This window comes from Nerophis ophidion, linkage group LG19 (assembly GCF_033978795.1).
Source record: "Nerophis ophidion isolate RoL-2023_Sa linkage group LG19, RoL_Noph_v1.0, whole genome shotgun sequence".
In the NCBI taxonomy this organism is placed as follows: Eukaryota; Metazoa; Chordata; class Actinopteri; order Syngnathiformes; family Syngnathidae; genus Nerophis; species Nerophis ophidion.
In genome coordinates this window covers 19,356,158-19,383,772 of record NC_084629.1, presented here as the reverse complement: position 1 = coordinate 19,383,772, position 27,615 = coordinate 19,356,158, and the positions used below count along the sequence as shown (strand labels likewise).

General features: G+C 39.2%; 2 protein-coding genes across 2 annotated transcripts in view; both read right to left on the bottom strand.

Annotated features, from left to right (window-relative positions):
* Positions 1 to 1,398: 1,398 nt before the first annotated feature.
* LOC133537833 (acetylcholinesterase collagenic tail peptide-like) lies at positions 1,399 to 15,239 on the bottom strand. Its single transcript, XM_061878907.1, has 14 exons — positions 15,038 to 15,239; positions 10,905 to 10,999; positions 10,586 to 10,627; positions 9,631 to 9,657; positions 9,482 to 9,553; positions 8,164 to 8,229; positions 8,003 to 8,029; positions 7,798 to 7,842; positions 7,637 to 7,672; positions 3,491 to 3,571; positions 3,326 to 3,422; positions 3,155 to 3,267; positions 2,972 to 3,091; positions 1,399 to 1,523 (listed from the first exon to the last, which is right to left on the bottom strand). The coding sequence occupies exons 1-14, from the start codon at positions 15,237 to 15,239 to the stop codon at positions 1,494 to 1,496; spliced, it is 1,053 nt and encodes a 350-aa protein (XP_061734891.1). The 3' UTR covers positions 1,399 to 1,493.
* Positions 15,240 to 15,572: 333 nt separating this feature from the next.
* Positions 15,573 to 27,615, bottom strand: part of LOC133538121 (telomere-associated protein RIF1-like) — a 45,672-nt gene continuing 33,629 nt past the window's right edge. The window contains exons 29-35 of the mRNA XM_061879451.1: positions 24,384 to 27,551; positions 24,175 to 24,303; positions 24,019 to 24,105; positions 23,823 to 23,938; positions 19,699 to 19,849; positions 19,495 to 19,618; positions 15,573 to 16,099 (exon numbers count right to left, since the gene is read on the bottom strand). Coding sequence (XP_061735435.1) covers positions 15,822 to 16,099; positions 19,495 to 19,618; positions 19,699 to 19,849; positions 23,823 to 23,938; positions 24,019 to 24,105; positions 24,175 to 24,303; positions 24,384 to 27,551 — 4,053 coding nt within the window. The 3' untranslated portion in view covers positions 15,573 to 15,821. The remainder of the gene's footprint in view (positions 16,100 to 19,494; positions 19,619 to 19,698; positions 19,850 to 23,822; positions 23,939 to 24,018; positions 24,106 to 24,174; positions 24,304 to 24,383; positions 27,552 to 27,615) is intronic.

The following is a 27,615-nucleotide window of genomic DNA, read 5'->3' as shown; positions in this document are numbered from 1 at the left end:
GGAAATTAAATTACAGTCAAAGATTTTCAGTGTATCAAAGAATATGACTCTCAAAAGTAAAACCTTGGTTCATGTCATGAATTAATTAATTAATGGAATCCTTTTTTCTAAATATGCTGAGTCAGTCAAGACATAACATGTGATTATCACCTGTACAAAAACGCTGTTTATAAAATAAAATAATATTATAAAACTTAGTGGAAGTTTCATTAGTTTGAGTACATTTACACACCTGGAAAAGAGAAGGTGAGTCATGTTTGATGTAAACCAAACATTTGGACACCAATGAGACATTAAGATTTCTGATATTGTGTATTACACATGTGCAACTTAGGAACGAGTCGTGTTTTTATACTGAATCGGGACTTGCGGTCACTCGTTCACTTACTCACCCAGGAAAGGAGGTAACCAAGATTGTCAATGTTGAGCGACTGCACAGCAATTGAAGACTTCTTCCACTAGATGGCAGCACACTAGATGACGTGTAGAGACCAAGATGGATCAAATAGAAAGTGGAGAACTAAACAGACTCAATAACTCCACGCTAAATTTTGAGTGAATTTACCAAACTGAAACAATAGAAAAAGAATGCCATTGTAAGTTGATAATACTAACAGACACATAAATGTGTTAGCATAATAGCTAATGCTAATGACTGTAGCTTCATTACAAATATGCATGAAAGCACTCCTGCAAACATCACATATGGGACGTGTAGTAAGTAAGAATTGTTTTAGTCATATTGTAAAACTTACAAACGTCGCTTGGGCGGTTCTACTTCCAGTTCAAGGCATTTTAACAGGAAGTAAATTTTCAACTCGCAACACCTGCAGTGGGCGCAATGGCACAAACAAACCTATTTAGTGCCTCCGCTTGTGTTTAATTAAAACAAAAAACTATTGAACACAAAACATGGCCACAAATTAGGCTTATAGTCCGGAATTTACTGTAAAAAAAATTTGGCGTCACTTAGTGGCCAGAATAATTCATGATGTTAACCTCATGACGCATTAAGTTGACTAACGCGGACACGTTTGTTACTGGATACTTTGAAATACTCTTCTGCCTTGGAGTAAAATTATTGGAAGTAATATGCAACTATAATCATTTGATACTTGTTTATGTTGACAAATGTGCTGTTTTACACCGCAATACTCTTCACTTATTACTACATAGCTTGTGTGCTCTTGTGTGCTTAGGTGTTGTGTAGCTGCTGGCTCCTAGTAGCCTGTAAAAGAAAAGACCAAGCTTGCGTGCCTATTGGAGGACATTGGGATGTGTTAACAGCTTCGTAAACACACACGATATCGCTGGTGTGAATAATTGATATCACATTAACTGAAGGCAGGAAGTAAAAACAAGGCAGCAATTGCAAGGGAAAGTTTATTAGCATTCTAACTAGGCGTGCCAGCGTGCTGGTCATGATTTTGTTGCATACTTTAGGGGAAGGGTGACAGGCTGATGGGCTTTTATTGTAAAAAGCTGGGAGAATTTTAATGGAGGGGGGAGTCACTGTTGGGATTCTTTTTATCCACCAAAGCAGCGTAAAAAGAAGAGATGACAAGAAATCAGCATTCAGTAGATAATGATTATTATTATTCATATTCCTTGACTAACTGTGTCAAATATACATTTCATTTGAAACATGCTCCTGCATTTTAATATTTACATCTAGACAAGGAATTATAAAACATTTTTTTTACATCCCTTTAGAAACTACAAGGTCTAGGATGCTAACGCTATCGGATTAGCTCACCAGTACCTCGGATGCTAATGCTAACAAATTAGCTTACCATTACCTAGGATGTTAAAGGCCTACTGAAACCCACTACTACCCACCACGCAGTCTTGATAGTTTGTACATCAATGATGAAATATTAACATTGCAACACATGCCAATACGGCTTTTTTAGTTTACTAAATTACAATTTTAAATTTCCCGGGAGTTTCGTCTTGAAAACGTCGCGTAATGATGACAAGACGTCACGCGTTTTTAGAAAATGAGCGCTACGCACACACACAGCTAAAAGTCATCTGCTTTAACCGCATAATTACACAGTATTTTGGACATCTGTGTTGCTGAATCTTTTGCAATTTGTTCAATTAATATTGGAGAAGTCATAGTAGAAAGATGGAGTTGGGAAGCTTTAGCCTTTAGCCACACAAACACACGGTGATTCCTTGTTTAGAATTCCCGGAGGTGAAACTTTACCATGGATCCCGACCACATGTCAACCTGCAGGTTTCGGTGAGAAAATTGTGGTAAAAAGTCAGTTGTTACCGGAGAAAAGCTGAGCTTGTTGCCGTCCATAGCTGCCGTCGACTCCCCTAAGACACTGCGCGTGGAGACACCCTTCCGACTATCAGGTAATATTAAACTCACTAAAACACTAGCAACACAATAGAAAGATAAGGGATTTCCCAGATTTATCCTAGTAAATGTGTTTAAAAACATCGGAATCCGTCCCAATGCAATCGCGTTTTTTTTTTTTTTTTTAATTTTTATAGTCCGTCACTATCAATATCCTCAAACACGAATCTTTCATCCTCGCTCAAATTAATGGGGAAATTGTCGTTTTCTCGGTCCGAATAGCAGTTTTTGTTGGAGGCTCCCATTAAAATCAATGTGAATATGGGAGGAGCCATCAACATGTGATGTCATCGTCTGCGACTTCCAGTAGAGGCAGGGCTTTTCTCTTAGCACCGTAAGTTGTGAACTTTATCGTGGATGTTCTCTACTAAATCCTTTCAGCAAAACTATGGCAATATCGCGAAATGATCAAGTATGACACATAGAATGGACCTGTTATCCCCGTTTGAAGAAGAAAATCACATTTCAGTAGGCCTTTAATGCTAACAGATTAACTCAAGATGCTGAAACTAAAAGGTTAGCTTGCCAGTACCTAGGATGTTAAGGCTAACAAATTACCTCGCCAGTACCTAGGATGCTAATGCTAACAGATTAGCTCACCAGTACGTTAATCCACTGCTGCTCAGTGAAGATGTAAAGAGCCTTCATGTCGGTACGTAGAACCATGGTGTTCTCCTTCTGCAGCTTCCTCAAAGCTTCTTCTCCGTCTGCGATGAAGATCTACAAAGACGGGACGATCTGATCAGGCAAGAATGAGGAGAGACATCAAAGCGCGTTCTCTACCTTCTGGACCCGGTGTGGCCTTGGTTGTATGCGGGGGTGTGGCGAGCAGCTGCATGATGAGGACAGAGGTCCTGGACTTCCCGGTTCTCCCTGTAGACCTTCCAGATGGAAGACTGCAACACAAGCTAAGGTGCGTTAGGTTTCCAGCTCAAAGTGCACAATTAGGCTCACCTTGTCCAGGAAGTCCGGGTTGTCCCGTCAAACCAGGGGCTCCAACTGCTCCAAGGTGACCCAAAGGTCCTGAAGGTCCACGAAGTCCTTTCAATCCCTGAAACAAATATCTTTTAAGTGTTGGCGAGAAACATTTTGGTGTCAGGCAAGAACTTAGTCAGCCACCTTAGTTCCTCTGAGACCAGGTTCTCCTCTGGGACCCTGCACACCTTCAACACCTGGACCTCCACACAGGCCTGGGTCACCCTGAAAAAACACACACACACACACACACACACACACACACACACACACACACACACACACACACACACACACACACACACACACACACACACACACACACACACACACACACACACACACACACACACACACACACACACACACACACACACACACACAGTAAGTGGACCCATTGAACACAAACTACTGTATTCTAATAGAAGTACTACAATATATACTGTATATTACAGTAATACAACTACACCTACTGTATTCTGACTTTAAATACTACACATATATAACTATACCTAGTACCAATAATACTACAACACCTATGGCACCATACCTACCAATACACCTACATAACTAATGTGTATAACTATACTTGCTAGTACACCTAAGTACCTAGAACGTCAGCTAGTATACCTACTGAATATAACTATATCAGGTCGGCAACCTTTACCACTCAAAAAGCCATTTAGACCCGTTTCACAAATTAAAGAAAACAATGGGAGCCACAAAACTCTTTTGAAATTTAAAATGAAATAACACTGTCTAATCCCCCTCTTATCCCCACAATTTCTCCTTTTTTTCCTCTTTCTATCCCCTCCTGCTCCGGCCCGGCTGCACCAAATGATAATATTAATACATTTAATAAGTCAAATTTAAATAAGGCAACAATAGAAGTATCCTACACTTCTCTTTTGTAAAGTAAATCTGAACCACCGATATGGGTATCTACATCAACTATATGATTTGCCTGAGAAGCTGGACAGGACAAAAATAGAATAAATAAAATTAAATAACACTGCATATAAAGTTGTTGTTTTTTTGCTTTGTGCTATGTATAAACAAACTATTATGGGTTACATTTATGAACACAAAGTATGACTGCAGAGAAAATTAAATAAAATTTCTGCATGGAACAAAATGTTTTTAACTCAGAAAAAGATGTCGGGTTGAAGGTTAAGTAAAATACTTAATGTCTATTTAAGTCAGTGGTTCTTAACCTTGTTGGCGTTACCGAACCCCACCAGTTTCATATACGCATTCACCGAACCCTTCTTTAGTGAAAAATAAAATATATATTTTTTTCAAATTCAAGACAAAGTTGTATGTTTTTGGTAACACTTTAGTATGGGGAACATATTCTAAGTAACAAAGACTTAATTTAAAGCAGTGGTTCTTAACCTGGGTTCGATCGAACCTTAGGGGTTCGGTGAGTCGGCCTCAGGGGTTCGGCGGAGGTCAAAACACACCCGACTCTTCGTGTAAATACAAACTTCTCCCTGTCAGCTGACTGATTTGCAGGTGTGTCATTTGTTGTGAGTTCATGCACTGTGTTGGTTTTATTGTTTGAACAAGGTGATGTTCATGCACGGTTGATTTTGTGCACCAGTAAAAAAAACATGGTAACACTTTAGAATGGGGAACATATTCACTATTAATTAGTTGCTTATTAACATGCAAATTAGTAACATATTGGCTCTTAACTAGTCATTATTAAGTACTTATTAATGCCTTATTCGGCATGGCCTTATAATAACCCTAACCCTCTAACCCTGACCCTAACCAAATAGCTCTAAATCAGTGATTCTTAACCTTGTTGGAGTTACCGAACCCCACCAGTTTCATATACGCATTCACCGAACCCTTCTTTAGTGAAAAATAAAAATGGTTTTTGAAATTCAAGACAGAGTTATGTTTTTTTTTTTACTGGTGCACAAAATGAACTGTGCATGAACATCACCTTGTTCAAAGAACAAAACCGACACAGTGCATCAACTCAGAACAAATTACACACCTGCAAATCAGATGGAAAATTAGAGGGAACATTGTTTGGGGATGTCCATAATACGGCAATAGGGAGAAGTTTTTATTTACACAATGAGTCGGGTGTATCTTGACCTCCACGGCAGAGGCTCCGCCGAACCCCTGAGGCCGACTCATCAAACCCCTAGGGTTCGATTGAACCCAGGTTAAGAACCACTGTACTAGACTTATTCATACTACAACTACATAAATATTCCTACTACACTTATAAAGTATTGTTCTTACACTTATAGCCATAAGAGTATTACTGAATCTATTCATACAACTACATGATTATTCATAGTACACCTATAGATATAAAAGTATTCCTTCTACATCTAAAAAGCCATTCCTACCACACCTGTATGTACTATATCTATATCTACAAAACTATTCCTTCTACATCTTTTTGTACTACACCTACAGTATATCTACACAACTACTCCTACTACACCTACAAGTACTACACTTATATATAAAAAAAAAAACTATTCCCACTGCACGTATATGTACTACACATACCTAAAAAAAAATCCTACCACAACTATATCTAAAAAAAAAACTAGTCCTACTACACTAATATGTACTAGTGTAGTACAGTACATACAGTATAGGTGTAGTAGGAATTGTTTTGTAGATATAGGTGTAGTAGAAAGATTTTTAGGTGTAGTAGGAAGAGTTATTTATATATAGGTGTAGTAGTAAGATTTTTGTAGATATGTGTAGTACATATAGGTGTAGTAAGAAGTTTTTTATGGATGTGTAGTAACCACACATCTAAAAAAAAGTCTTCCAATTGCACCTATATCTAAAAAACGATTCTTACTAAACATAAGACATATCTAAAAAAAACTATTCCTACTTCATCAATATGTACTACACCTATATCTAAAAAAATATTCCTACTACACCTACATCTAAAAAAATATTCCTACTACACCTACATCTAAAACACTACACCTATAAAACTATTCCTAGTACACCTATATGTACTCCTACACATTTGTACTACACCTATATCTAAAAACTATTTTTACTACACCTATCAAAAACCATCTTCCTACAACTATACAACTCTTCTTACTACACTTATAAAACTATTTCTACTACACCAGTTTGTACTACATCTATAAAACTATTCCTACTACATCAATATGTACTACACCTGTAAAACTCTTCCTACTACACCAATATTTACTACACCTGTAAGACTATTCCTACTCCACCTATATTTACTACACCTATAAGACTATTCCTACTACACCAGTTTGTACTACATCTATAAAACTCTTCCTACTACACCAATATGTACTACACCTATAAGACTATTCCTACTACACCTATAAGACTATTCCTACTACATCTATAAAACTCTTCCTACTACACCAATATGTACTACACCTACAGTATATGTACGACACCAATATCTACAAAATGATTCCTACTACACCTGTATGTACTACACCTATATCTACAAAGCTATTCATTCTACACCTGTATGTACTACACCTATATCTACAAAATGATTCCTACTACACCAGTTTGTACTACATCTATAAAACTATTCCTACTACATCAATATGTACTACACCTGTAAAACTCTTCCTACTACACCAATATTTACTACACCTGTAAGACTATTCCTACTCCACCTATATTTACTACACCTATAAGACTATTCCTACTACACCAGTTTGTACTACATCTATAAAACTCTTCCTACTACACCAATATGTACTACACCTACAGTATATGTACGACACCAATATCTACAAAATGATTCCTACTACACCTGTATGTACTACACCTATATCTACAAAGCTATTCATTCTACACCTGTATGTACTACACCTATATCTACAAAATGATTCCTACTACACCTGTATGTACTACACCTATATCTACAAAACCATTCCTTCTACACCTGTGTACTACACCTATATATACACAACTATTCCTACTACACGTATATGTACTACAGCTATATCTAAAAAAAAATTCCTACTACACCTATATCGAAGAAACTCTTCTTACTACACCTATATCTTTAAAACTCTTCTACGCCTACACCAATTAAACTCCTCCTACTACACCTATGTGAACTACATCTTTATCTAAAAAAATTGTTCTACTTCATCTATATGTACTACACCTATATAAAAAAAACTCTTCTAACTACACCTACACAACTCATCCTACTACACCTATATCTAAAAAAAAACTATTCTTACTATACCTATAAAACTCCTACTCCACCTGAGCTAGCGTACTCACCTTATGTCCAGGCGTGCCAGGAACACCTGGATGAGCCTGTAAGGACACACAAGCAGTTTCAATGAGTAATAAAAAGGGGTGTAGGGCTGAGCCCTGAGGAACACCACAGGTTACAGCAAAGATCTCTGATGGTTTAGTAACAAACAGCCTCTTGTCCTTACAGGATCTCCTGAGGGTCCTGGGTCTCCTTTGAGGCCCTGACCTCCCTGAAAGAACATCAACACATAAATGTTTATAAAAAAAAAATACAAACACATAAATAATAATAAATTAGATTTACATAGCGCTTTTCTTAACACTCAAAGTGCTTAAAAATAATAAACACATAAACGTTTATAAATAATACACACTAAGAGACGCACTTACCCGCAAACCTGCTGGTCCTTTATTGCCCTGCCAATAAAAACACAATATTTCAAAATGTAAAAACTTCACCATTTACAACAAATCTTGGCGAATAAAGCCACGACTGACTTGGCAAAAACATTATCTAGTCATGTGACTACCTTCAACAGTCATGTGACTACCTTCAACACGCACGCTGATCCTGGCGCACCTTTAAGACCTCGCCAGCCCTGGAAGCCTTTCTCTCCCTAAACACAAATGATTCTAAAAATTACAACATCAACTTATTTGTATTATTCTAATAATTACATAAACTTACTTTCTCTGTCAATTAAAACAATTACCATAATTACAACAACTACTAAGATAATTACAACACCAACTTATTTTTCTTATTGTAATAATTACAACATAAACTTACTTTCTCAAAACAAAACTAATTACAATTAAAACATTTATTTTCTCTACCTCAACAAAAATAATGACCATAAATACAATAACTATAATATCTATAACAAAATTATTTTTCTTCCCTTCAATATTTACAATATATTTCACTATAATAATTGATACACAAAATGATTTCTCCATCAAAAAAAAATTACAACACAAAAAAATTACAAATCACAACTTAAAAAATAACAAATCATAATCATTACAACACAACATTGACAATAATCAAAATAATTACAACACAAAAATTTTACAAAAATCAAAATTACATCACAAAAACAGACAAAAATCCGAATAATTACAACACAATAGAATTTACAAAAATAATAACACAAAAGACAAAAGTAATAAGTACAAGGCAAAAAATTGACAAAAATTATTATAATTACAACGCAAAAAATTGACACATAATTACAAGGCAAAAAAAAAGACAAACATCATAATTACCACACAAAATATTGAAAAAACTACATTAGCAACACAAACAATTGACAAAAATAATAATTACAACATAAAAAATGACAAAAATCATAATTCCAGTGCAAAAATTGACAACTCAAAAATCATAATTACAACACAGAATTCTTTACAAAAATCATAATTACAACACAAAATTCTTTACAAAAATCATAATTACAACACAAAAAATTTAACCAAAATCATAACACAAAAACCGACAAAAAACTGACAAACAGAATTACAACACAAAAAATGACAAAAATATTTACCAAACAAAAAATTGACCAAACTTTAATAATTACAACACAAAAAATTTACTAAAATAATTACAACCAAAAAATTACAAAAACCATAATTACAGCGCCAAAAATTTACCAAAATCTAAATAATTACAACGCATAAAATTGAAAAAAATTATAATTACAGCACAAAATCATAATTACAACATAAAAATGGCAATTGCAGCGCAGAAAATTTACACAATTCATATTTACAACAGAAAAAATGACAAAAATCATAATTACAACACAAACATAGTATCTTCTCTCTCAGACCAAAATAATTATAGTATTATATAATACATAATACCTTGTGACCAGGTTTTCCTATTGCTCCTGATTGCCCTTTCTCTCCTTGGGGACCCATCATACCAGATTCCCCCTGAAACACACACAATACTTTACGCACACTACCTGGACTTCTCCTGTGCATGTGTGTGTGTGTGTGTGTGTGTGCACCTTAGATCCTTGGGGTCCTCTACATCCCTTTAGAAAAAATAATCAGAATAACGACAAATATATTCACAATAACAATATTCATACTGTAAATATTATAATTAATAATAATAATAATAAAAAAACGTATAACTGTTGCTAAGCTAATGTTCTCAATTTGAGGTTTGATCATCACATAAGGTCTATGGAACATAAATTGTATGGCTGTACATTTATTATACAATTTATTGTATAATAAAATTCAACAACAATACCAAAATAATTCACAAAAGCTTATGTAATAATAAATTATATTTTAAGTAAAATAAAGAAATGTTTAAATAAATTGTATTTGTATTTATTTGATTTTTAATAAGATGACAACTTCATGTTTATTACACACATAACAAACACATAACTACTATAAAAGATGATGTAACATCAACCATGTGTTTACCATATTAATATTACATAAAAATCACTCAAGTGTAACCATTTTATATCAGTGGTTTATATATATATATATATATTTTTTTTTTTTTACCAAGTACAACCTCAGGAAAAACTTGGCTCTCCAAGTACCACCATAATGACATCCTTAAAATACAGTAGTGTTGTAGACCTACAGTAAGTATTCATTAAGTACCACCAAAATGACATTAAAATACAGTAGTGTTGTAGACCTAAGTATTCATTAAGTACCACCAAGATGACAACTTTAAAATACAGTAGTGTAGTAGGTCTAAGTATTCACTAAAGCAAGACAGAGGTTTTATTTAACACGTATATTCAATGTTGAAAATAAATTGATTCAATAAAATTATTTTTTGGGGCGTACCACTAGATAGAGCCCATGTACCACTAGTACACGTACCAGTCTGACAACCCCTACAATTAAAATAGCACAACAATTGTAGTACAACATGGCATGTGTCCTTGTATAATTTTGCATGATACATAACTTAAAGTTCTGACCCACCTTCTCCCCTTGAGGTCCAGTGATCAATTCTGTTATGTCAACCTGACCAAACATCAATAATATTCATCAATATGATTGTATCAACCTGTTCAAACATTAATTAAAAATTCTTCAATATGATTACATCAACCTGATCAAACATCAAGAATAGTCATCAATATCATTGTCAACCTGATAAAACATCAGTAATAAGATTAACTGATTATCAGATCAATAACATGTACAGGAGGTACACCTGCACCAGGTCATGTATTTGTTGTATCCAATTGACACAAGGTGGTGCAGGTGTACCTAATATATTAAAAGTTGTCATGGTTACCATCACTTCCTGTCTGTGCTGCAGGGGAGGAAACAATGGCGGAGGAAGAGGAGGAAAGAAAAGAGGACATATATCTTCTCTCAAAGCCACAAGTCCTGCAAGGAAAAATAACTCTTAAAGATTATTGATTACTAATATTGTTGATCATGTGACTTAAGACGGTTGATCACCAACACATATTTACTACCGGTTGATCATGTGACTTAGTTGATCAAAATACTTTTTACTACGTATTAATCATTTGACTTAGTTGGTTGATCACCAATACATTATTCCTACTTTTTGATCATGTGACTTAGTCGAATGATCACCAATACATTACTACTTGTTGATCATGTGACTTAATTGATCGCCAACACATATTTACTACTTCTTGATCATGTGACTTAGTTGATCACAATTCTATTTACTACATATTGATCATGTGATTTAGTTGATCACCAATAAATGTTTACTTGTTGATTTTGTGACTTAGTTGGTCACAATACTTTTTACCACATATTGATCATGTGACTTAGTTGATCATTTTTTTTAAACTACATATTGATCATGTGACTTAGTTGGTTGATCAATACATCGGACTGCATGTCCTTAATCAAGTGACATGCAGAGTTGATCACAATACTTTGTACTATTTATTGATCATGTGACTTAGTTTATCTCAATACTTTTACCACATATCGATCATGTGACTTAGTAGATCACCATTTTTTTTTTTACTACATATTGATCATGTGACTTAGTTGGTTGATTAATACATCGGACTACATGTCCTTAATCAAGTGACTTGCAGAGTTGATCAATACTTTGTACTACTTGTTGATCATGTGACTTGCTGAGTTGATCACTATACTTTTACTATATATTGATCATGTGATCATTGATCATGTTGGTTGATCAATTCATTGAAATACATGTCATTAATCAAGTGACTTGCAGAGTTGCTCGCAATACTTTGCACTACTTATTGATGATGTGACTTGGTTGATCAATAATTTTTTGCTGCATATTGATCATGTGACTTAGTTAACCCCAATACTTTTTACTACCTATTGATCATGTGACTTATTTGTTTTTACTACATATCGATCATGTGACTTAGTTGATCACAATACTTTTTACTACATCTTGATCATGTGACTTGGTTTATCACCAACACATTTTTACTACATAGTGACTTAGTTGGTTGATCAGTACATTGAACTACATGTCATTAATCAGGTGACTTAGTTGGTTGATCAGTACATTGAACTACATGTCATTAATCAGGTGACTTAGTTGGTTGATCAGTACATTGAACTACATGTCATTAATCAGGTGACTTAGTTGGTTGATCAGTACATTGAACTACATGTCATTAATCAGGTGACTTAGTTGGTTGATCAAGTGACTTGCAGTTGATCACAATACACTTTCACCACTTAATCAGCCATACATTTAACTAAACTACTTAATGCTATTCAACATGTGAGTTAATTGATCAATACGTTTGGGTGACAATCATGTGACTTAATTGATAGTAATTCAGTTCACTACATATTACTGATCATGTAACTTAAGTCTGCCATCAATACATTTTAGTAGCTAGTATTTATGCAAGTTAATTTATCGATACATTTTACTCCATATTGGTCATAAGACTTAATTGATAGTAGGATTGGGCCGATAATACTTTATCAATATTAAATGCGTTTGAGAAAGTATTCTTTGGTCGGAAGAAACCAGAAATTATGAAGCAAGATTCGTTTTTTGAAGCCATTCGCGGTTTAGGAGACCAGGAAACAGGAAGGTGTCACTCAGCAAAGAAGGGTCCAACTATCAGCCAATCATTTAACAGTATTCACCGAGCAATGGGAGGTACACGCTAACAGCCAATCACGTAACAATACCAACTGCACCTTTTCTGCTGTTCGGCTTCCGCCTCCCAGTCTCAGCCCACAGTCGTGGAGCTCAGGGCGACATTTCCTCCGGGGTCACGCCCTTCACTCTGACAGTGGATCTGTTATTGTCAGGTATTGCCGCCGATTCGTAAAAACTTGGTCACTTTATTCTCATTTCTTCAGGACTCATTCGCCAGTCGCAACTACAGACGTCACTCACCCAACACACCGCCATTCTTAAAGGAACACACACACACACGTCTCTCATAACACTACTAGGGTTTTTGCAGTCTTTTTGTCTCGCTGTGGATTCTCTACATGGAGGGAGAAGAGAAACGAATATCTTCACATGTCAACTCAATAACAGAACCTTGTATTTGGTTTTGTTGGCTTTAATGCAGACTGTGGCAACATCCAGACACTTTTGTCTGTTTAATCAGTGCAATCTTCAACAGCTGATACACTACTGCCATCTAGTGGTTTATATCTGCAACTACCTTCAAGTATACTTGAAGGTAGTTGACTCATTGATTGTAGTCCCTCCCTGGTTGCCAGACACTGATTAATAGACCCTTAAACAAGTCATAAAAAGTATCAATAATTATCAATCAATATAGAAAACGTATATCGTGATAGAGGTTTCGGTCGTATCGCCCAGCCCTCGTTGATTGTAATTCAGTTCACTACATATTATTGATCAGTATCTTACGTCGGCCATCAACGCATTTTGGTACTTAGTATTCATGGAAGTTAACTGATCGATACATTTCACTGCATATTGGTCATATGACTTAATTGATCAATACATCTGGGTGACACATTGATCATGTGACTTAAGTTGGTCAATACATTTTAGTTCATATGGCTTATGTGACCTATTTGATCAATACATTATATTATTGATCATGTGAATGTATGACATATTGATGGTTGGACTTAGTTGATCACCGTTTACTACAAATTATTGATCATTTATCTTAAGTTGGTTATTAGTATTTACAAATAATGTGAGTTAATTCACCAAAACATTTAATTGCATATTGGTCATCTGACTTAATTGATGAAGATACTTCTCTGCATATCAATCATTTCACAATTGATCACATTTGGGTGACATATTGGTCAAGCGACTTAAGTTGGTCAATACATTTTACCACATACTGATCATGCGCCTTAGACGATTGCCAATACATGTTAGTATATATTATTGATCTTGTGAATTAATTGATCAATACCTTTCACAACATTGATCATGCGCCGTAGTCGAATACCAATACATTTAAGAGACAGCGACTTGTCCAGGTTGTAACCCACCTTCCGCCCGATTGTAGCTGAGATAGGCACCTGCGCCCGCCGCGATCCCAAAGGGAATAAGCGGTAGAAAATGGATGGATGGATGATCATGTGACTTAGTTGATCATCCACACATTTCACAACATTGATCATGTGAAATGTGTGAAATTACATTCAAGTATATATTATTGATCATGGAACTTAGCTGATGGATACATTTCACGACATTATTGATCATGCGCCTTAGATGATTACATATAAATCAATCAATCAATGTTTACTTATATAGCCCTAAATCACTAGTGTCTCAAAGGGCTGCACAAACCACCACGACATCCTCGGTAGGCCCACATAAGGGCAAGGAAAACTCACACCCAGTGGGACATCGGTGACAATAATGACCCAGTGGGACGTACACACTTAAGTATATATTATTGATCATGTGAAGTAGTTCATAAATACTTTTCCCGACATTAATGATCATGTGCCTTACTTGGATTAACAATACATGCAGGTATATACTATTGATCTTGTGACATAGCTGATAAATGCATTTTGCAACACTGATCATGTGCCCTTGTTGATTACCAATACATTTAAGAATGTATTGATCATGAGACTTAGTTCATTACCAATACATTTAGGTATATATTATTGATGATGTGACCCAGCTGATCAATACACTTTACATCGATCATGTGCTTTAGACGATTACCAATACATTTGTGTATATACATTGATCATGTGCATTTAGCTGATGACTACATTTCACAATATTGATAATGTGACTAACTTAGTTCATCACCAATACATTTAGGTATTATTGATCATGTGACTTGGCTGATCAGTACATTTCACGATATTATTGATCATGTGCCTGACTCAGTTGAGTAACACACATTAAGTGTATATCATTGATTGATCACGTGACTTGAGTGGCATATTTATCATGTGACTTACTGCTGCTGGAGGATGGATGGACTGCCAGAAGCGTCAAGACATGTCCCAGAAGAAGCTGAAGCGACATCCAGCACTTAATGAACATCATCCCTCGAGTAGTCTTTGGAAGACCTTCTCCTGATGCGTCCTGCCTCCTCGGTGTGTGGGAATGCAGCACAGCATTTGGCAACCACTTTTTCTGCAGACATAAACACATCTTCATTTCTGCATCAGGGGGTGGGGGGGGGACACTTAAGAGGATGAAGGCGCACAAACATTCCATCGAGTTGTGCTTCTTCTCCTATAGACAATCACATCAAGTCAAATCATCTGTTCCAGGGTCAAACTGTGTGGCCCAGGCAGTTTTAAGTTAAATTTAGCCAGTGAAAAAATAAGGAGGTATGACATAGGTCAAGTAAAACTAGTCCTTGTAGTAAACAGGAAGTTGTTTGCAGAACATTACTGTCAACTAGTGAACTTTCAAAGCTCAATGCCCAGCTCTATGGTTATCATCACACTTTTGAAAAATGAACAGAAAACACTTTCAACACTCCAGTTTTTCTTTCAAATACATTCATTCCAATGTTTTTATTTCAACTGATTAAAAATCACACATGAGAATAAAAATAAATGTTAACCTACCTGTTAGCTTAAAACAAGTCATTGTTCTACAATATTTACAAGATAAACACACCGAGTGTGTGTGTGTTAAAACATGGGTTGTTTGGTAAGAAGCAGACAAAGAAGTGACTTTAAAAACAAACAAAAAAAAAAAAGGGCACAGGGGGTGTTGTCCACGGACCAATCAGGGACGCTCCTGAGCGGCGCCGAGACGAACACTCATCTCCAGAACCACGCGCCTCGTGAGGCCCGTCAGGCGCTGATGGACGTCCAAAAGCTGCTGGGGAGAACATTGGTTCAGAAGAGGTGAAGTCATCTCGCTGTCCAGAGAGTCCAGCTGAGACAGGAGACCCCATTGAGCCCCTGAAGGAGCCTTGGAGACCCCGGTGGGGGTTTGGACGCTTGAGTGCTTGTCATCCTTCCCGGTAGGAACTGGACCTGGCTGGTCCACCAACTCTGTGGCTGCACAAAGAGATAATCAGATAACCTTTTTTTAACCCACAACATCAAACTCTTCATGGAATCTTTTACTTTTAGAAGACCCATTCAGTTGTGGGAGTGACTTAAAATTGTTGTCTTAACTCTGCTGCCTCTGTAACTTGTATGATACTTGACATGGCGCTAATGAGGACAGAACAAGCAGTTTTAATGCTGGGCACAACTGCACTGCTGACACACTGCTGCCATCTAATGTCTTGGAATTGTAACTGCATGCCAAGTTGACTATATGATACCTGCAAGTAATACCCAGAAATGTAAGAAAACAAGTTAAAGGGGCATTAATTATTATCAGTTGACTGTTAAATGTTTAATAAACGTTTATTTATTTATTATTACCGTATTTTCCGCACTATAAGGCGCACCTAAAGACCTAAAATTTTCTCAAAAGCTGACAATGCCACTTATAATCCAGGGCGCCTTATATATGGACCAATATTGAGCCACAAAAGGTCTCACAACTACGGTAAGCAGCCGCCGATTTCATTTTCCCCCGTAGGAAAGAAGCGCGCGGTGCATGCTGGGATATATGACTGCGTCAGGCCGTGCTGTTTCATTTCCATTTGTGTGTTTGAATGTAAAGACCCCAAAATGGCTCCTATTGAGAGACATGATTTCAAGAAAGCAGGAATTGTCACTGAACTGCTAGACGACAGCAGCGACACTGACTCCATTAAAGACGTCTCGAAATAGTGCAAAGCATTAACAATATATCAATAACTCAACGTTGCTCAAACGTTAATATTCACACAACACAACACACAAAACAAACATGTAAAGCTCACTTTAAGTTATTCCTCATCCACGAATCCTTCTTCTTCAGTGTCCGAATTAAACATGCCACAGGAGGTCTCGCAACTACGGTAATCAACAGTCTACCTTATTTTCCCACGGCAGAAGAAGTGCGCTTCTTCTTCTACGGTAATCAGCCGTCTACCTTTTTCCCCTGTAGAAGAAGAAATGCGCTTCTTTTACAGTAAGCAGCAGCCTACCTTATTTTCTCATAGAAGAAGCGCTCGGTGCATCTTGGGATATATGACTGCCGGAGGCGTGCCGAGTTTTAACTCAAGGCGATCAGTCACACAATAAAAGACGGGAATAGAGCAGCAGCGACACTGACTCGTTTAATGACGACTTCGACGAGACGGAACCGGGCATGTTGGATGCCGTATTAACCCAACTGTTTGATTCGAACACTGAAGAAGAAGAATTTGAGGGATTCGTGGATGAGGAATAACTTAAAAAAGTGAGCTTTACATGTTTATTTTGTGTGTTGTGTTGTGTAACATTATCGTTTCAACAACGTTGAGTTATTGATATATTATTGCTTTGCACTATTTCGAGTGTTACTATATTGTGATTGCACTAACGTTTGATTTACCGTAACAGTATCAGCCAGTTTTTTACGTGTTTAGTAAACCCAGGTAAATAATAAAACAGCTGTTAATTCATTTTGGGAGTGAACAGAGTTGTCAGAACGCTGGTTTGTAATCTATTAATAAAGTTTGACTGACCTGACTTTTTTGTTGACATTCCCTTTAGCGCAGCTCCATCTAATGGATGCATAACGTAACCCCAGCCTCTACTGTAGCATCTATTCTATGCGCCTTATAATGCGGTGCGCCTTATATATGAACAACATATTAAAATAGGCCATTCATTGAAGGTGCGTCTTATGTGCGCCTTATAGTGCGGAAAATACGGTACCTATATTAAGTGAACATCTTATGTGTTGTATTGTTTTGACCTTTAATATCATATTTAATCAGTTATATGTACCTAATTAAATATATTATAACTACTACTTTTAAAATAACTTATTAATTGTAATCAAATATTTATTTAAATCAAATTTTATTAAATAGTTTGTGTTCCCTATGTGCCCATTAGTTCCACAAACAGACCAGTGGGTGAGCGCATGATTAGAGAAACAAAATTGAAGGTTTTATTCCAAGTGCTTAGAAGGGTCTGATGGGTTAACACACAGGTGTCAAACTCAAGGCCTGCGGGCCATATCTGGCCCTCCACGTCATATTATACGGCCTGCAAAAGCCTGGAAATAATATGCATCAATAAAATACCTTCTATTTTCTTTTACTAAAAGGTATTAGTTTTTTTTTTAAATAGTTTGACAGAGAAAACAAATGCTGCAACAAATATTATATTATCTAACTTTTTGGGTCAAAATACAAATACATACTTAAATATCTGCTGTACTCATGCATCAAATTGTACATTACAAAAATGACCAATAGATTTTACTGTAAAATTTAGGGAGTTTTTTTTTTTTTAACAGCATATTACTTTAAGTTGAAAAAAAACTACCAATGTTTGTTTTTTTACAGTAAAATTCTGTCAACTGAGCTGTCAGTTTTGTTTCGTTTTTACAGTAAAATCCACGGTTGATGATTTTATAGTACCACATTTTATTATGGTAAAAAAAAACAACTGGCAGCCAAGTTGCCAACATATAATTAAACAGCCCTACTGTATTTCTATTTACAGTAATATGTTGTAAAAAAAACAATAATAAAATACACCACCATATGTTTTACTGTTAAAGTATGGCAACAAAGCTGACAGTTTTTTTCCTGTAAAAAAAAAAAAGTAAAATATTAAATTAATAGGCAAATAGGCAAACTGCAATGAGGTGGCGACTTGTCCATGGTGTACCCCGCCTTCCGCCCGATTGTAGCTGAGATAGGCACCAGCGCCTCCCGCAACCCCAAAGGGAAAAAGTAGAAAATGGATGGATGGATGGATGGATGGATGGGCAAATTAATTATTTATTTACTGTTACAAACAGCCCTCTAATGGCAGCCATGACTGTGGTGTGGCCCTCAATGAAAAAAAGTTTGAAACTCGTGGGTTAACATCAGGGCTGTGCGATAAAATGATATCAATATATATCGCTTCTGTGATCAGTCAATATAAAACATTTGATTTTGTGTCTTCTTCGTCGGAAAAACGCAAACTTGCAAAGCAAGGTTGGTCGCACGAGCAAAGGCCCTCACTTTCTGGTAACCGAGTAACGCAGTAAGTGATCATTGATCAGCGGGCGTGATAGGCTAACAGGCAATCAGGTGACAGTATCAACTATCACATTTGGTTGCGCCATCTTGTTGTTTAACAGTTGATTCTTTGCATTGAAAGTCAAAAAATTAAAAACATTGTTTGCGGGATTATTTTTTACCACCCAAATGAAGCTGAGATAGGCTCAAGCACCCTCCACGACCCCGAAAGGGCCAAGCGGTAAAAAAAATGGATGGATGGATATATTTTCCTCCTGCCTTTTTTTTTTCCATAGGTCATGAACAATTTTGAAAAATTTAGTTTTCAGCCCTAGTTGACGTACATACCCAAAGTTTCGTTGCTCTTGTCTTCATCATCCTGGTTGGGAGTTGTGCTGGTCTCTTCCAGTTCTGAGGTCATCATCTCCATCTCAACGAAACTTTTCAACTCGTCAAGGCCTCTTCCTTTACGCTGCAGGAGCGGTCGTCGCAGGTCAGAAGACAACCGAGGAAAAACGGAGCGCACTAAAATGGTTTGCGTTGCACCCGTACCTGTTGTTCGTAGGTCTTGAGTGCCTTCTTAACGTTGGAGATCTTTGGGGAGCGAATAGGAAGCGTCTTGATCTCACTGGCGGTCAGACAGCTGAGGTCGCCGACTGTTTTAATGTTGCGCGCTCGCACCAGCTGACCGAAACCACGAGACCTGCCAGGAGAACCACATTGTAAAACTCTAATATTAGACTAAAAAATGGCTTCTACTTTCTTACAGATTGGGTCTAATACAGGACCATATTTTCCAGGCTATAAACTGATACTTTCTTCTTACGCTTTGATCCCTGCGGCTTATTAAAACGGTGTGGTTAATTCATGGATTTTTCTTCGCTAATGACTATAGTATTTTGTGTCCAACAAATAGTTTTGATGGAACACCGATAGTGAAGCTGGCTGCATTTCAATTGCAGTTTTTCGCTAAATAAAAGCAATATTACATAAATTTTGACAAAGTACATTTGCGACATGTAGGTGTTTCCATTAACAGTTTATTTTTTTGTGTGATGAGGTGTAATTCTAGACTCCACTTTGAGGAAGATTTTGTAGTCCCTGATGTCAATAGGTGACGCATGACCCATTTGTCCTTTATTGGCACTTGGTTCGGTGTTTAAATGCCCTCCAAAAGCAAAATAGGTGATTCCAGCATGCTTTTGCGAAACACTTCAATATCGAAACCTCTCAAAAACCACCTCAAGAGAGCGCAAAAACGTTTCAGCGATATCTAAGAGTTTTTTTTTAAATGTATGTTTCCATTACCAGTTCATTATTGCGATATTTAGATTTTGAACATTTCTAGGGGTCATTGTTCGTCCTTCGTTTTCGAAGATGACCAGGTGACTTCACGTTGATTTGTGTGGGCGAAGATGGCTGACGAGGCCAATCCTTACACAGAATGACCGGCTGCAGTGAGGGCAGGTTATGGCTGGGGGATGGCTGGCTGAGAGGGAGGAACAGTCTCTGGTCTTTCGGAGCTGTCGCTTCTGTTCGGCTTCATGGATGCGTTTTTCCTCGAAGTCTGCTACACTATGCCAGACTGCAGAGCGCCAGTTTGAACGGTGTTGGGCATCGGCTTCCTAGGTCTCTGCGTCGAGACCACAGCCCTTGGGACTGGTCTTTAGGGTGTCCTTAAAGCATTTCCGCTGCCCGCCGCGTGAGCGCTTTCCATGGTGCAGTTCACCGTACAGAAGCATTTTTGGTAGGCGTTCATTTGACATACGGCAGACATGGCCAGCCTATCTCAGCTGGGAACGCTTGAGGATGGCATAGATGCTCTCTCACCTCAGTGTCTGGGATCTTGTCCTGCCACCTGATGTTGGGCAGCCTCCTGAGGGATCTCTTGTGGAAGGCGTTGAGTTTTTTAGCATGCCGGCTGTATACAGTCCAGGTCTCACAGGCATACAGCAGGGTGGGTAGGACAACAGCACGGTAGACCTTAAGTTTGGTCCATAGGCTGAGCTCTCAGCGCTCCCAGACAGAACTACTGAGTCGGCCGAATGCAGCACTTCTATGCGCTATCCTATGCATGACTTCCTCGGCGATGTTGCCCATGCGTGACAAGGTGCTACCCAGGTAGACAAACTTTTCAACAGCTTTGAGGTCTTCACCATTCACCCTGACGAGGGGCTCAGCGTACGAGTTTCCAGGAGCAGGTTGATGCATCACCTGTTTTCTTTGAACTGATGGTGAGTCAAAAGCCTGAGCATGCTGTGGCGAAGTTGTTCATGCTCAGTTGCATTTCCAGCTCGTTGGAAGCTTTCAGGACACAGTCGTCCGCAAAGAGGAAGTCGTGAACCTTGGTGGTCTGTACTTTTGTCTTTGCCTGGAGTCTTCGCAGATTAAAAAACTTGCCATCAGTATGGTAGCGCATGCCTATCCCCATGTCCACAGACCGGGAAGCATCTGTAAGCATGGCTGAGACATCATGCTAAACAGAGTGGGTGCCAGAACACAGCCTTGTTTGACACCATTTTCCAAATGGAAAGGCTCAGGTGATGCGCCGTTGTCATAGACTCGTGCCTGCGAAGATCATGTCAACAGTACCACGACCCTGCCTGAATCCACATTGGCTCTCCGGTAGGAGGTCTTCATGTTCAAGATGTTCCGTCAGGCAGTTTAGCAGAATTCTGGCCAGGATCTTTCCTGCTACAGACAGCAGAGCAATGCCGCGATGGTTGTTGCAGTCCTGCCTGTTGGCCTTGCGTTTGGATAAATGGATGATGGAGGCGTATTTAAACTCCTGTGGCAGTTTCCCTTGGTTCCACATGGTTCAGAATAGGACTACCAGTTGTTTGGTCAGAGGTGGTTCACCAGCTATGTAGATTTCTGCTGGAATTGCATCAGCACCAGGTGCTTTGCCATTTGGAAGTCCTCTGATGGCTTTGATGACCTCAGCTTCCGTTGGTGGTTCGTCAAGAGAGGTGTTGAAAGGGACTTGAGGGAGGCGTGCAATGGCTTCCTCATTAATGGCTGAGGGGCGGTTGAGGACACCGTGGAAGTGCTCAGCCCAGCGCTCAAGGATCTTCTCTCTGTCTGTGACCAGTGTGCTGCCATCTGCACTGAGGAGAGGGGAAGATCCTGATGTTGTGGGCCCATAGATGGCCTTCAGGGTGCTGTAGAACGTCTTGCTGTCATTCTGGTCTGCATAGGACTGAATCTCGTCAGATTTTCGGCAGAACCAGTCGTCCTGCATGGTTGCTTTGATGTTCTTGAGGGCAGACTGTTTTTGAGAGGATGTTGGATCACTGAGGTGGGTTTTTGTGCAAATGATGTTTCTCCTGGAGAAGATCTCTGATGTGATCATCATTCTCATCAAACCAGTCCTGTTGCCTGCGGGCTGTAGGTCCTACTGCATTGAGAGCAGCAGTGTAGACGGTGTCTCTGAACGCAGCCCAGTCCTCCTCCAGGTTACCGGAGGGTTTCAGGTCCTGCAGTTTGCTGTTGAGCTCTTCAGTCAGCAATTGCTTGACAAAGGCATTGGTGAGCCTGGAAACGTTCAAGCGCTTCGGAACTTTGGAACCTTGAGGCCTTCTGGGAGGATGGATCTTGATGTTCAGCTTTGACACAAGGAGCCTATGGTCGGTCCAGCACTCTGCACCGCACACCGCCTTTGTAACCCTGACATCCTGTCTGTCCCTTTGCCTCATGATAACATAGTCCAATAAGTGCCAGTGTCTTGGGCGGGCATTTCTAGGGGTAATGGAAATGCAGCAACTCAAAAGGTGTGTTATTTTTTTGTGCCATGGCGCCATCTTTTGAAGAGATTCGCTCACTGCAGGTGCATGCGAGTTGAAAAAGTACGTCCTGTTTAACTTCTTGAACCGCAAGTCTTCGTCCATAACATTTCTGCCTGAATAGATTCTTCATTCGTCACTCCAAGCAACGTTTGTAAGTGTTACAATATAACTAAAACAGTTCTTACTAAACTGTCCCATGTTTGAGTGCAGGAGTGTTTTCATGCACATTTGTACGTGCTATAGTAATGTAATCAACACATTTACGAATGTCTGTGTTAGTATTATTAGTTGTATTACTAACTTACAAACAGCATTCAACATAAATTCCTTAGTAAATTCCCCAAAAGGTCACCGTGGAGTTATTGAGTCTGTTTAGCTGATTGGAGAGCTAGCTTGCGCAGCTCGTGGGTCCATGACAATGACTTCTGTTTTGTTTAATCAGCCGTTTTACAGGCACCGTTTGGAAACAATTAAGTTATGTAAATAAACATTTACAAAATCTTTTGGACCAGTATATATCTGCGGCATATGGTGTGGCTAATATATGGAAATTTTAATATCTTCTAAAACTCGGAGGATGCGGCTAAAATACCAGTGCGCTCTGCAGCCCAGAAAAATACGTCAGTAAAACAATATTTTGGGAAGATCATTTAATAACATTGAGTATTATTTTGAAAGGAAGCAGGAGTGTTTGCCACTTAAACGGGCTATGGTAGAAATTAAAATTAAATCCATGTGGACGTGAAATCTGGGCACCTTGGATTTTTATCGCCAACAAGAACTAGTAGGCTTTGTTACTTACAAACAGCACCTAAAAAGTAAGATTCCTTTTGTATCGACAAGAAGACTTCTCATGAACAACAACGGAAACTTATACTCGCCAGAACTCACCACATGCTGGAGGATATCTGCGGCAGCACAGCTTCTACAGGTGCAGAGCAGCCAACCAGGGCTGGGTAAATGCAGTCTTTGGGAACGGGGCGGGGCTCCTCGCTCATCTCAGAAATCTGAGAAGATGTGGCAGATCAGCCGGCTTTAAAATTCTGAAGTAGACTAGGTCTGGATTAAAGGGTGTGATCAATCCTACCAGGCATTTCTTAGAGCTCTTGAAACCTGGACTCCGAAGAATCCTGGGACTGAAGATCGTCGAGCCCTTTGTTGGCGTCGTGATTAACTAAAACAGCGGGGCAGGAGGTTGTTAAATTCCAAGTTTCCATTAAAAACTGCTTAAGGAAAGTCTTACTTTGGGCTGTGGGAGGTTGCCAACTTTGGATCTTCGAGGGGAGCTGGTTTGGACGGCAGGGCTGCGGCGATCAATGTCGTCCGCAGTCTCGTGTTGTTGGATTGGATTCGCAAAAGACACACGCCTGGACTGCAATGCGAGACAAGAACACTGATTATGTTCACAACCAAATCATTAAAAAGCATGCATGTGGCCAAAGTGTCACCCACCTTCACTGGAGGTGAGGGTGTCTCCTCCTCAAGGAGTCTCTTTTGGCCTTTCTTCAGGATACTCGTCGACGGTGAGGCAGATGGCGACCAGATGCCCTTTGTCCTGCTACTGCAGGGACTCAGGACTATGGCTGGCCCCAACGCAGGCTCCAGATTCTTATACTTTGCTGGCGAATTGTGGGCGACACTGCCGTGTGTTAAGTCGGATGTACAAAGATTGCTTAGAGCACCATCTGGATCCATGCCTGAGGTCTGGGTTTTCTCTAAGGGCAACAGTTCATCTTTATCACCATCACACACAGGGGCATCTTTTTCTGATACGTCTTCCGAGTCCTGGTTTGGGGAATTTTCCTCAACATCAACTACTATTGAACCTTCTTCTTGGACTAGTCCAACAGTGGAACTGTTAGGTTCCTCCACGGCTGGAGCAACTGCGTCTTCATGATGACTGGAATCAAAATCCTTTACAGGTTCAACCACCTCAGCTATCCTCTCCTCCTGCAACTTCTCTTGGGACTCACTGGGAGGAGCTGGTGTGTCTGCAGCAGAAGTCTCACAAAGCATGTCCTCCTGACTCTGCTGGGTAGGGAGTTCTTCTGAGTTTATCATTTCGGATTCCAACTGCTGCTGTTCTTCTAAAGACGCATGAGTTTTGGTTCCAGAGACTCTTCGACTGCTCCGCTTCTTGCGCGGTGACACAATGAGTGGACTCTGTGCAGTTTCAGGCTCTGCTTCAGTATTGTCTATCTGTCTTTCTTTGGAGATGTCCAAAGTCTCTGGTGATTCATAAAATGAAGACTCTAAGCTTTTTGATAAATCACCATATTCTACTTTAGTGGTTTTCAACGTTTCTGGAGTTGCAGAATCCTTTATACCCACTTTTTCAAGTGATTTCAGAGCATTTGGCGATAGTCTGGATTTCCTACGACTCTCTGTGGGCAGTGAAGGATGTTTCCTGGTCTGTGACAATTCTGACTCAGATGATTCAGTAGTAGAAGACTGTCGCCGTGAATATCTGCCCCTCGATGGAGAGGACTCAGTGGATGCTGCACCAGCCAATGACTGGGAGCTTTCTGAAGTACAAGAACAAGCAACCTTGCTCTTCCGTTGCCTACCTTCACTCCTAGCCTCTGACAAAGCATTTTCTTGAGAACTAAACATATTTTTCTTCCTGTATGAAGTCCTGAGTTCACTTTTATCGCTGTCCTCTGAAGATGCCTTACTTGGTCTTCTGCATGTTTTTAGAGTTGGTGTTTTAGTGGACGCTGGCATGATCTTTTGGGAATCTTGACTAAGTTCTTCAGGCTCAACCATCTTTAAATCACCCTTTGGTGTGCTCACCGCATCTTGAAACTCACCACAAGTTGAGGAAGCAATCTGAGAATCTCCTTCAGTGGTTTTGCTTTGCTCAACAAGATCGCATTCTTGGGATTGGTCATCCGTTTGGGGTGAGACTATTTTAAGGTCTGTGCCAAAATCTCCTGATTCAGACTCCGTCTTTAAATAGCCTTTCTCCAGTATCTGCTGCAGTAATTTAGAAGGTTTGCGAAGATGGTTCTGTGTCTGACTTTCAGAATTAGACTGGTTATCTGATTTAAAATCAGTCTGACTGGACATTTTGGCAGATGTAGTGTCATGCCCGTTAAGACTCTCCTCCTTAGGCTCCAATACAAATTTGTCAGGCCGATCATTTTGTTCTTGCAATTCGGAAACATTCAGGGTGTCTGCTTGTAAGTCACTTTGACCAGAAACTTTCTCTGGCTTCTGGAGATCCCCCTCTTCAGACAGCAGTAAGGATTTTGAAGACTGACGACACCTTTCAGAATCAGACTGGCTGTCTGGATTTAAGGCAGTTTGACTTGGCACTTTTTCAGACATTGGTTCAGGCTCCGCAAGACCCTTCTCTTTGGGCTCGCGTAATAATTTAGAAGACTGGCGGCGTCTTTGTTGTGATTGGCTTTCAGAATCAGACTGGGTATCTGACAGTAAGCCAGCTGGCTTGGATTTTTTCACAGACTCTGCATTCATATTATTCTCATCAGGCTCTGTTAAAGATTTACGAGACCGGCTGCTCTTTCTCTGAGAATGGCTTGACTCAGACGGAGAGTCCGCCTGGTCGTATGTTTGACTCGAATTTTGGAATCTGCTGCTTCTACTTTTGTTTTCTGGTTTAATGAGGAACTCCAACGAACTGCTATATAGCTTAACTTTCTTGTGTGATCGGGCTGGAGAGTTCATTTTGTCTGACCCGCTGTCCCTCTGAGACCTCTTCCGTAGTCTCGCAGTGACCTTCTCGCTGGCTATCTTGCCTCTGGTATTTGGTCTGTTTGACAACATGTGTGACTTCACTGGCTCTTCTTCAGGGAGTAGATGCTTACTTGGTCTGCGGCTTTGTCGTCTCTGCTCACTCTGAGAAATGGTTGACTGCAAATCAACAAGTGTCTCTTTAGAATTCATGTTTGTATCACTGGGAGAGGTCAGGCTTTCAGACAACTGGGAATCATCAAGAGTCTCTATAAAATCCGCGTTTAAATCTGAAGGTGTCACATCCATTGAGGTAAAGGTCTCTGCAGGATTAACCATGAGCGCATCCTCAGTCTGCGTGTCTGGAATGACATCTTCATCTACAGTTTCATCACTCGTAAGCCTCTCAGTCAACCTGACAGGCTTGACTAGCCTTTCACCATCCTCTTTGGGCCTTCGAGGGGACTCTTGGATTTCACTCACTGGACATTTTAGGGTCTTCTCACAGACACTCTCAGAGTTTTGCAGACTTACTTTTTGGGATGCCTCAGGAGAAAGACTATCTGAGTTTGTCGAGGGTTCCTGGCTATTAGAGGTCTTAACTCGGGATCCTGTGAAAGTGGACACAGTGCTGGGGCTCGCAGGCTTTCCCTCTGCATACTTCTCCAAAGTAATGAAGTTCTGACGTCTACTACCACTGCTGGACTTCTGAGGAGTTCCAGAGACTGGCGTGTTGGGACTGGTCATCTTTGCTGGCTGTGCACTTGTATCTTCAGCTATGACATCACTCTTGGCATCGTCCTCTATGGAAAAATCGGTCGACTCAGGTATCATCTCCGGCTCCTCCTCTGACTTTTTCTCGAAAGCTTCAAAGTCCTGAGAGTCCTTTCTTTGAATGTCAGAAACCTCACTCGACTCGGTACCCTGGGAAACCAAAGAGTTTTTAGACCGATGAAACAAGGGTTTTTATGTATTTTAAAGTTTATTT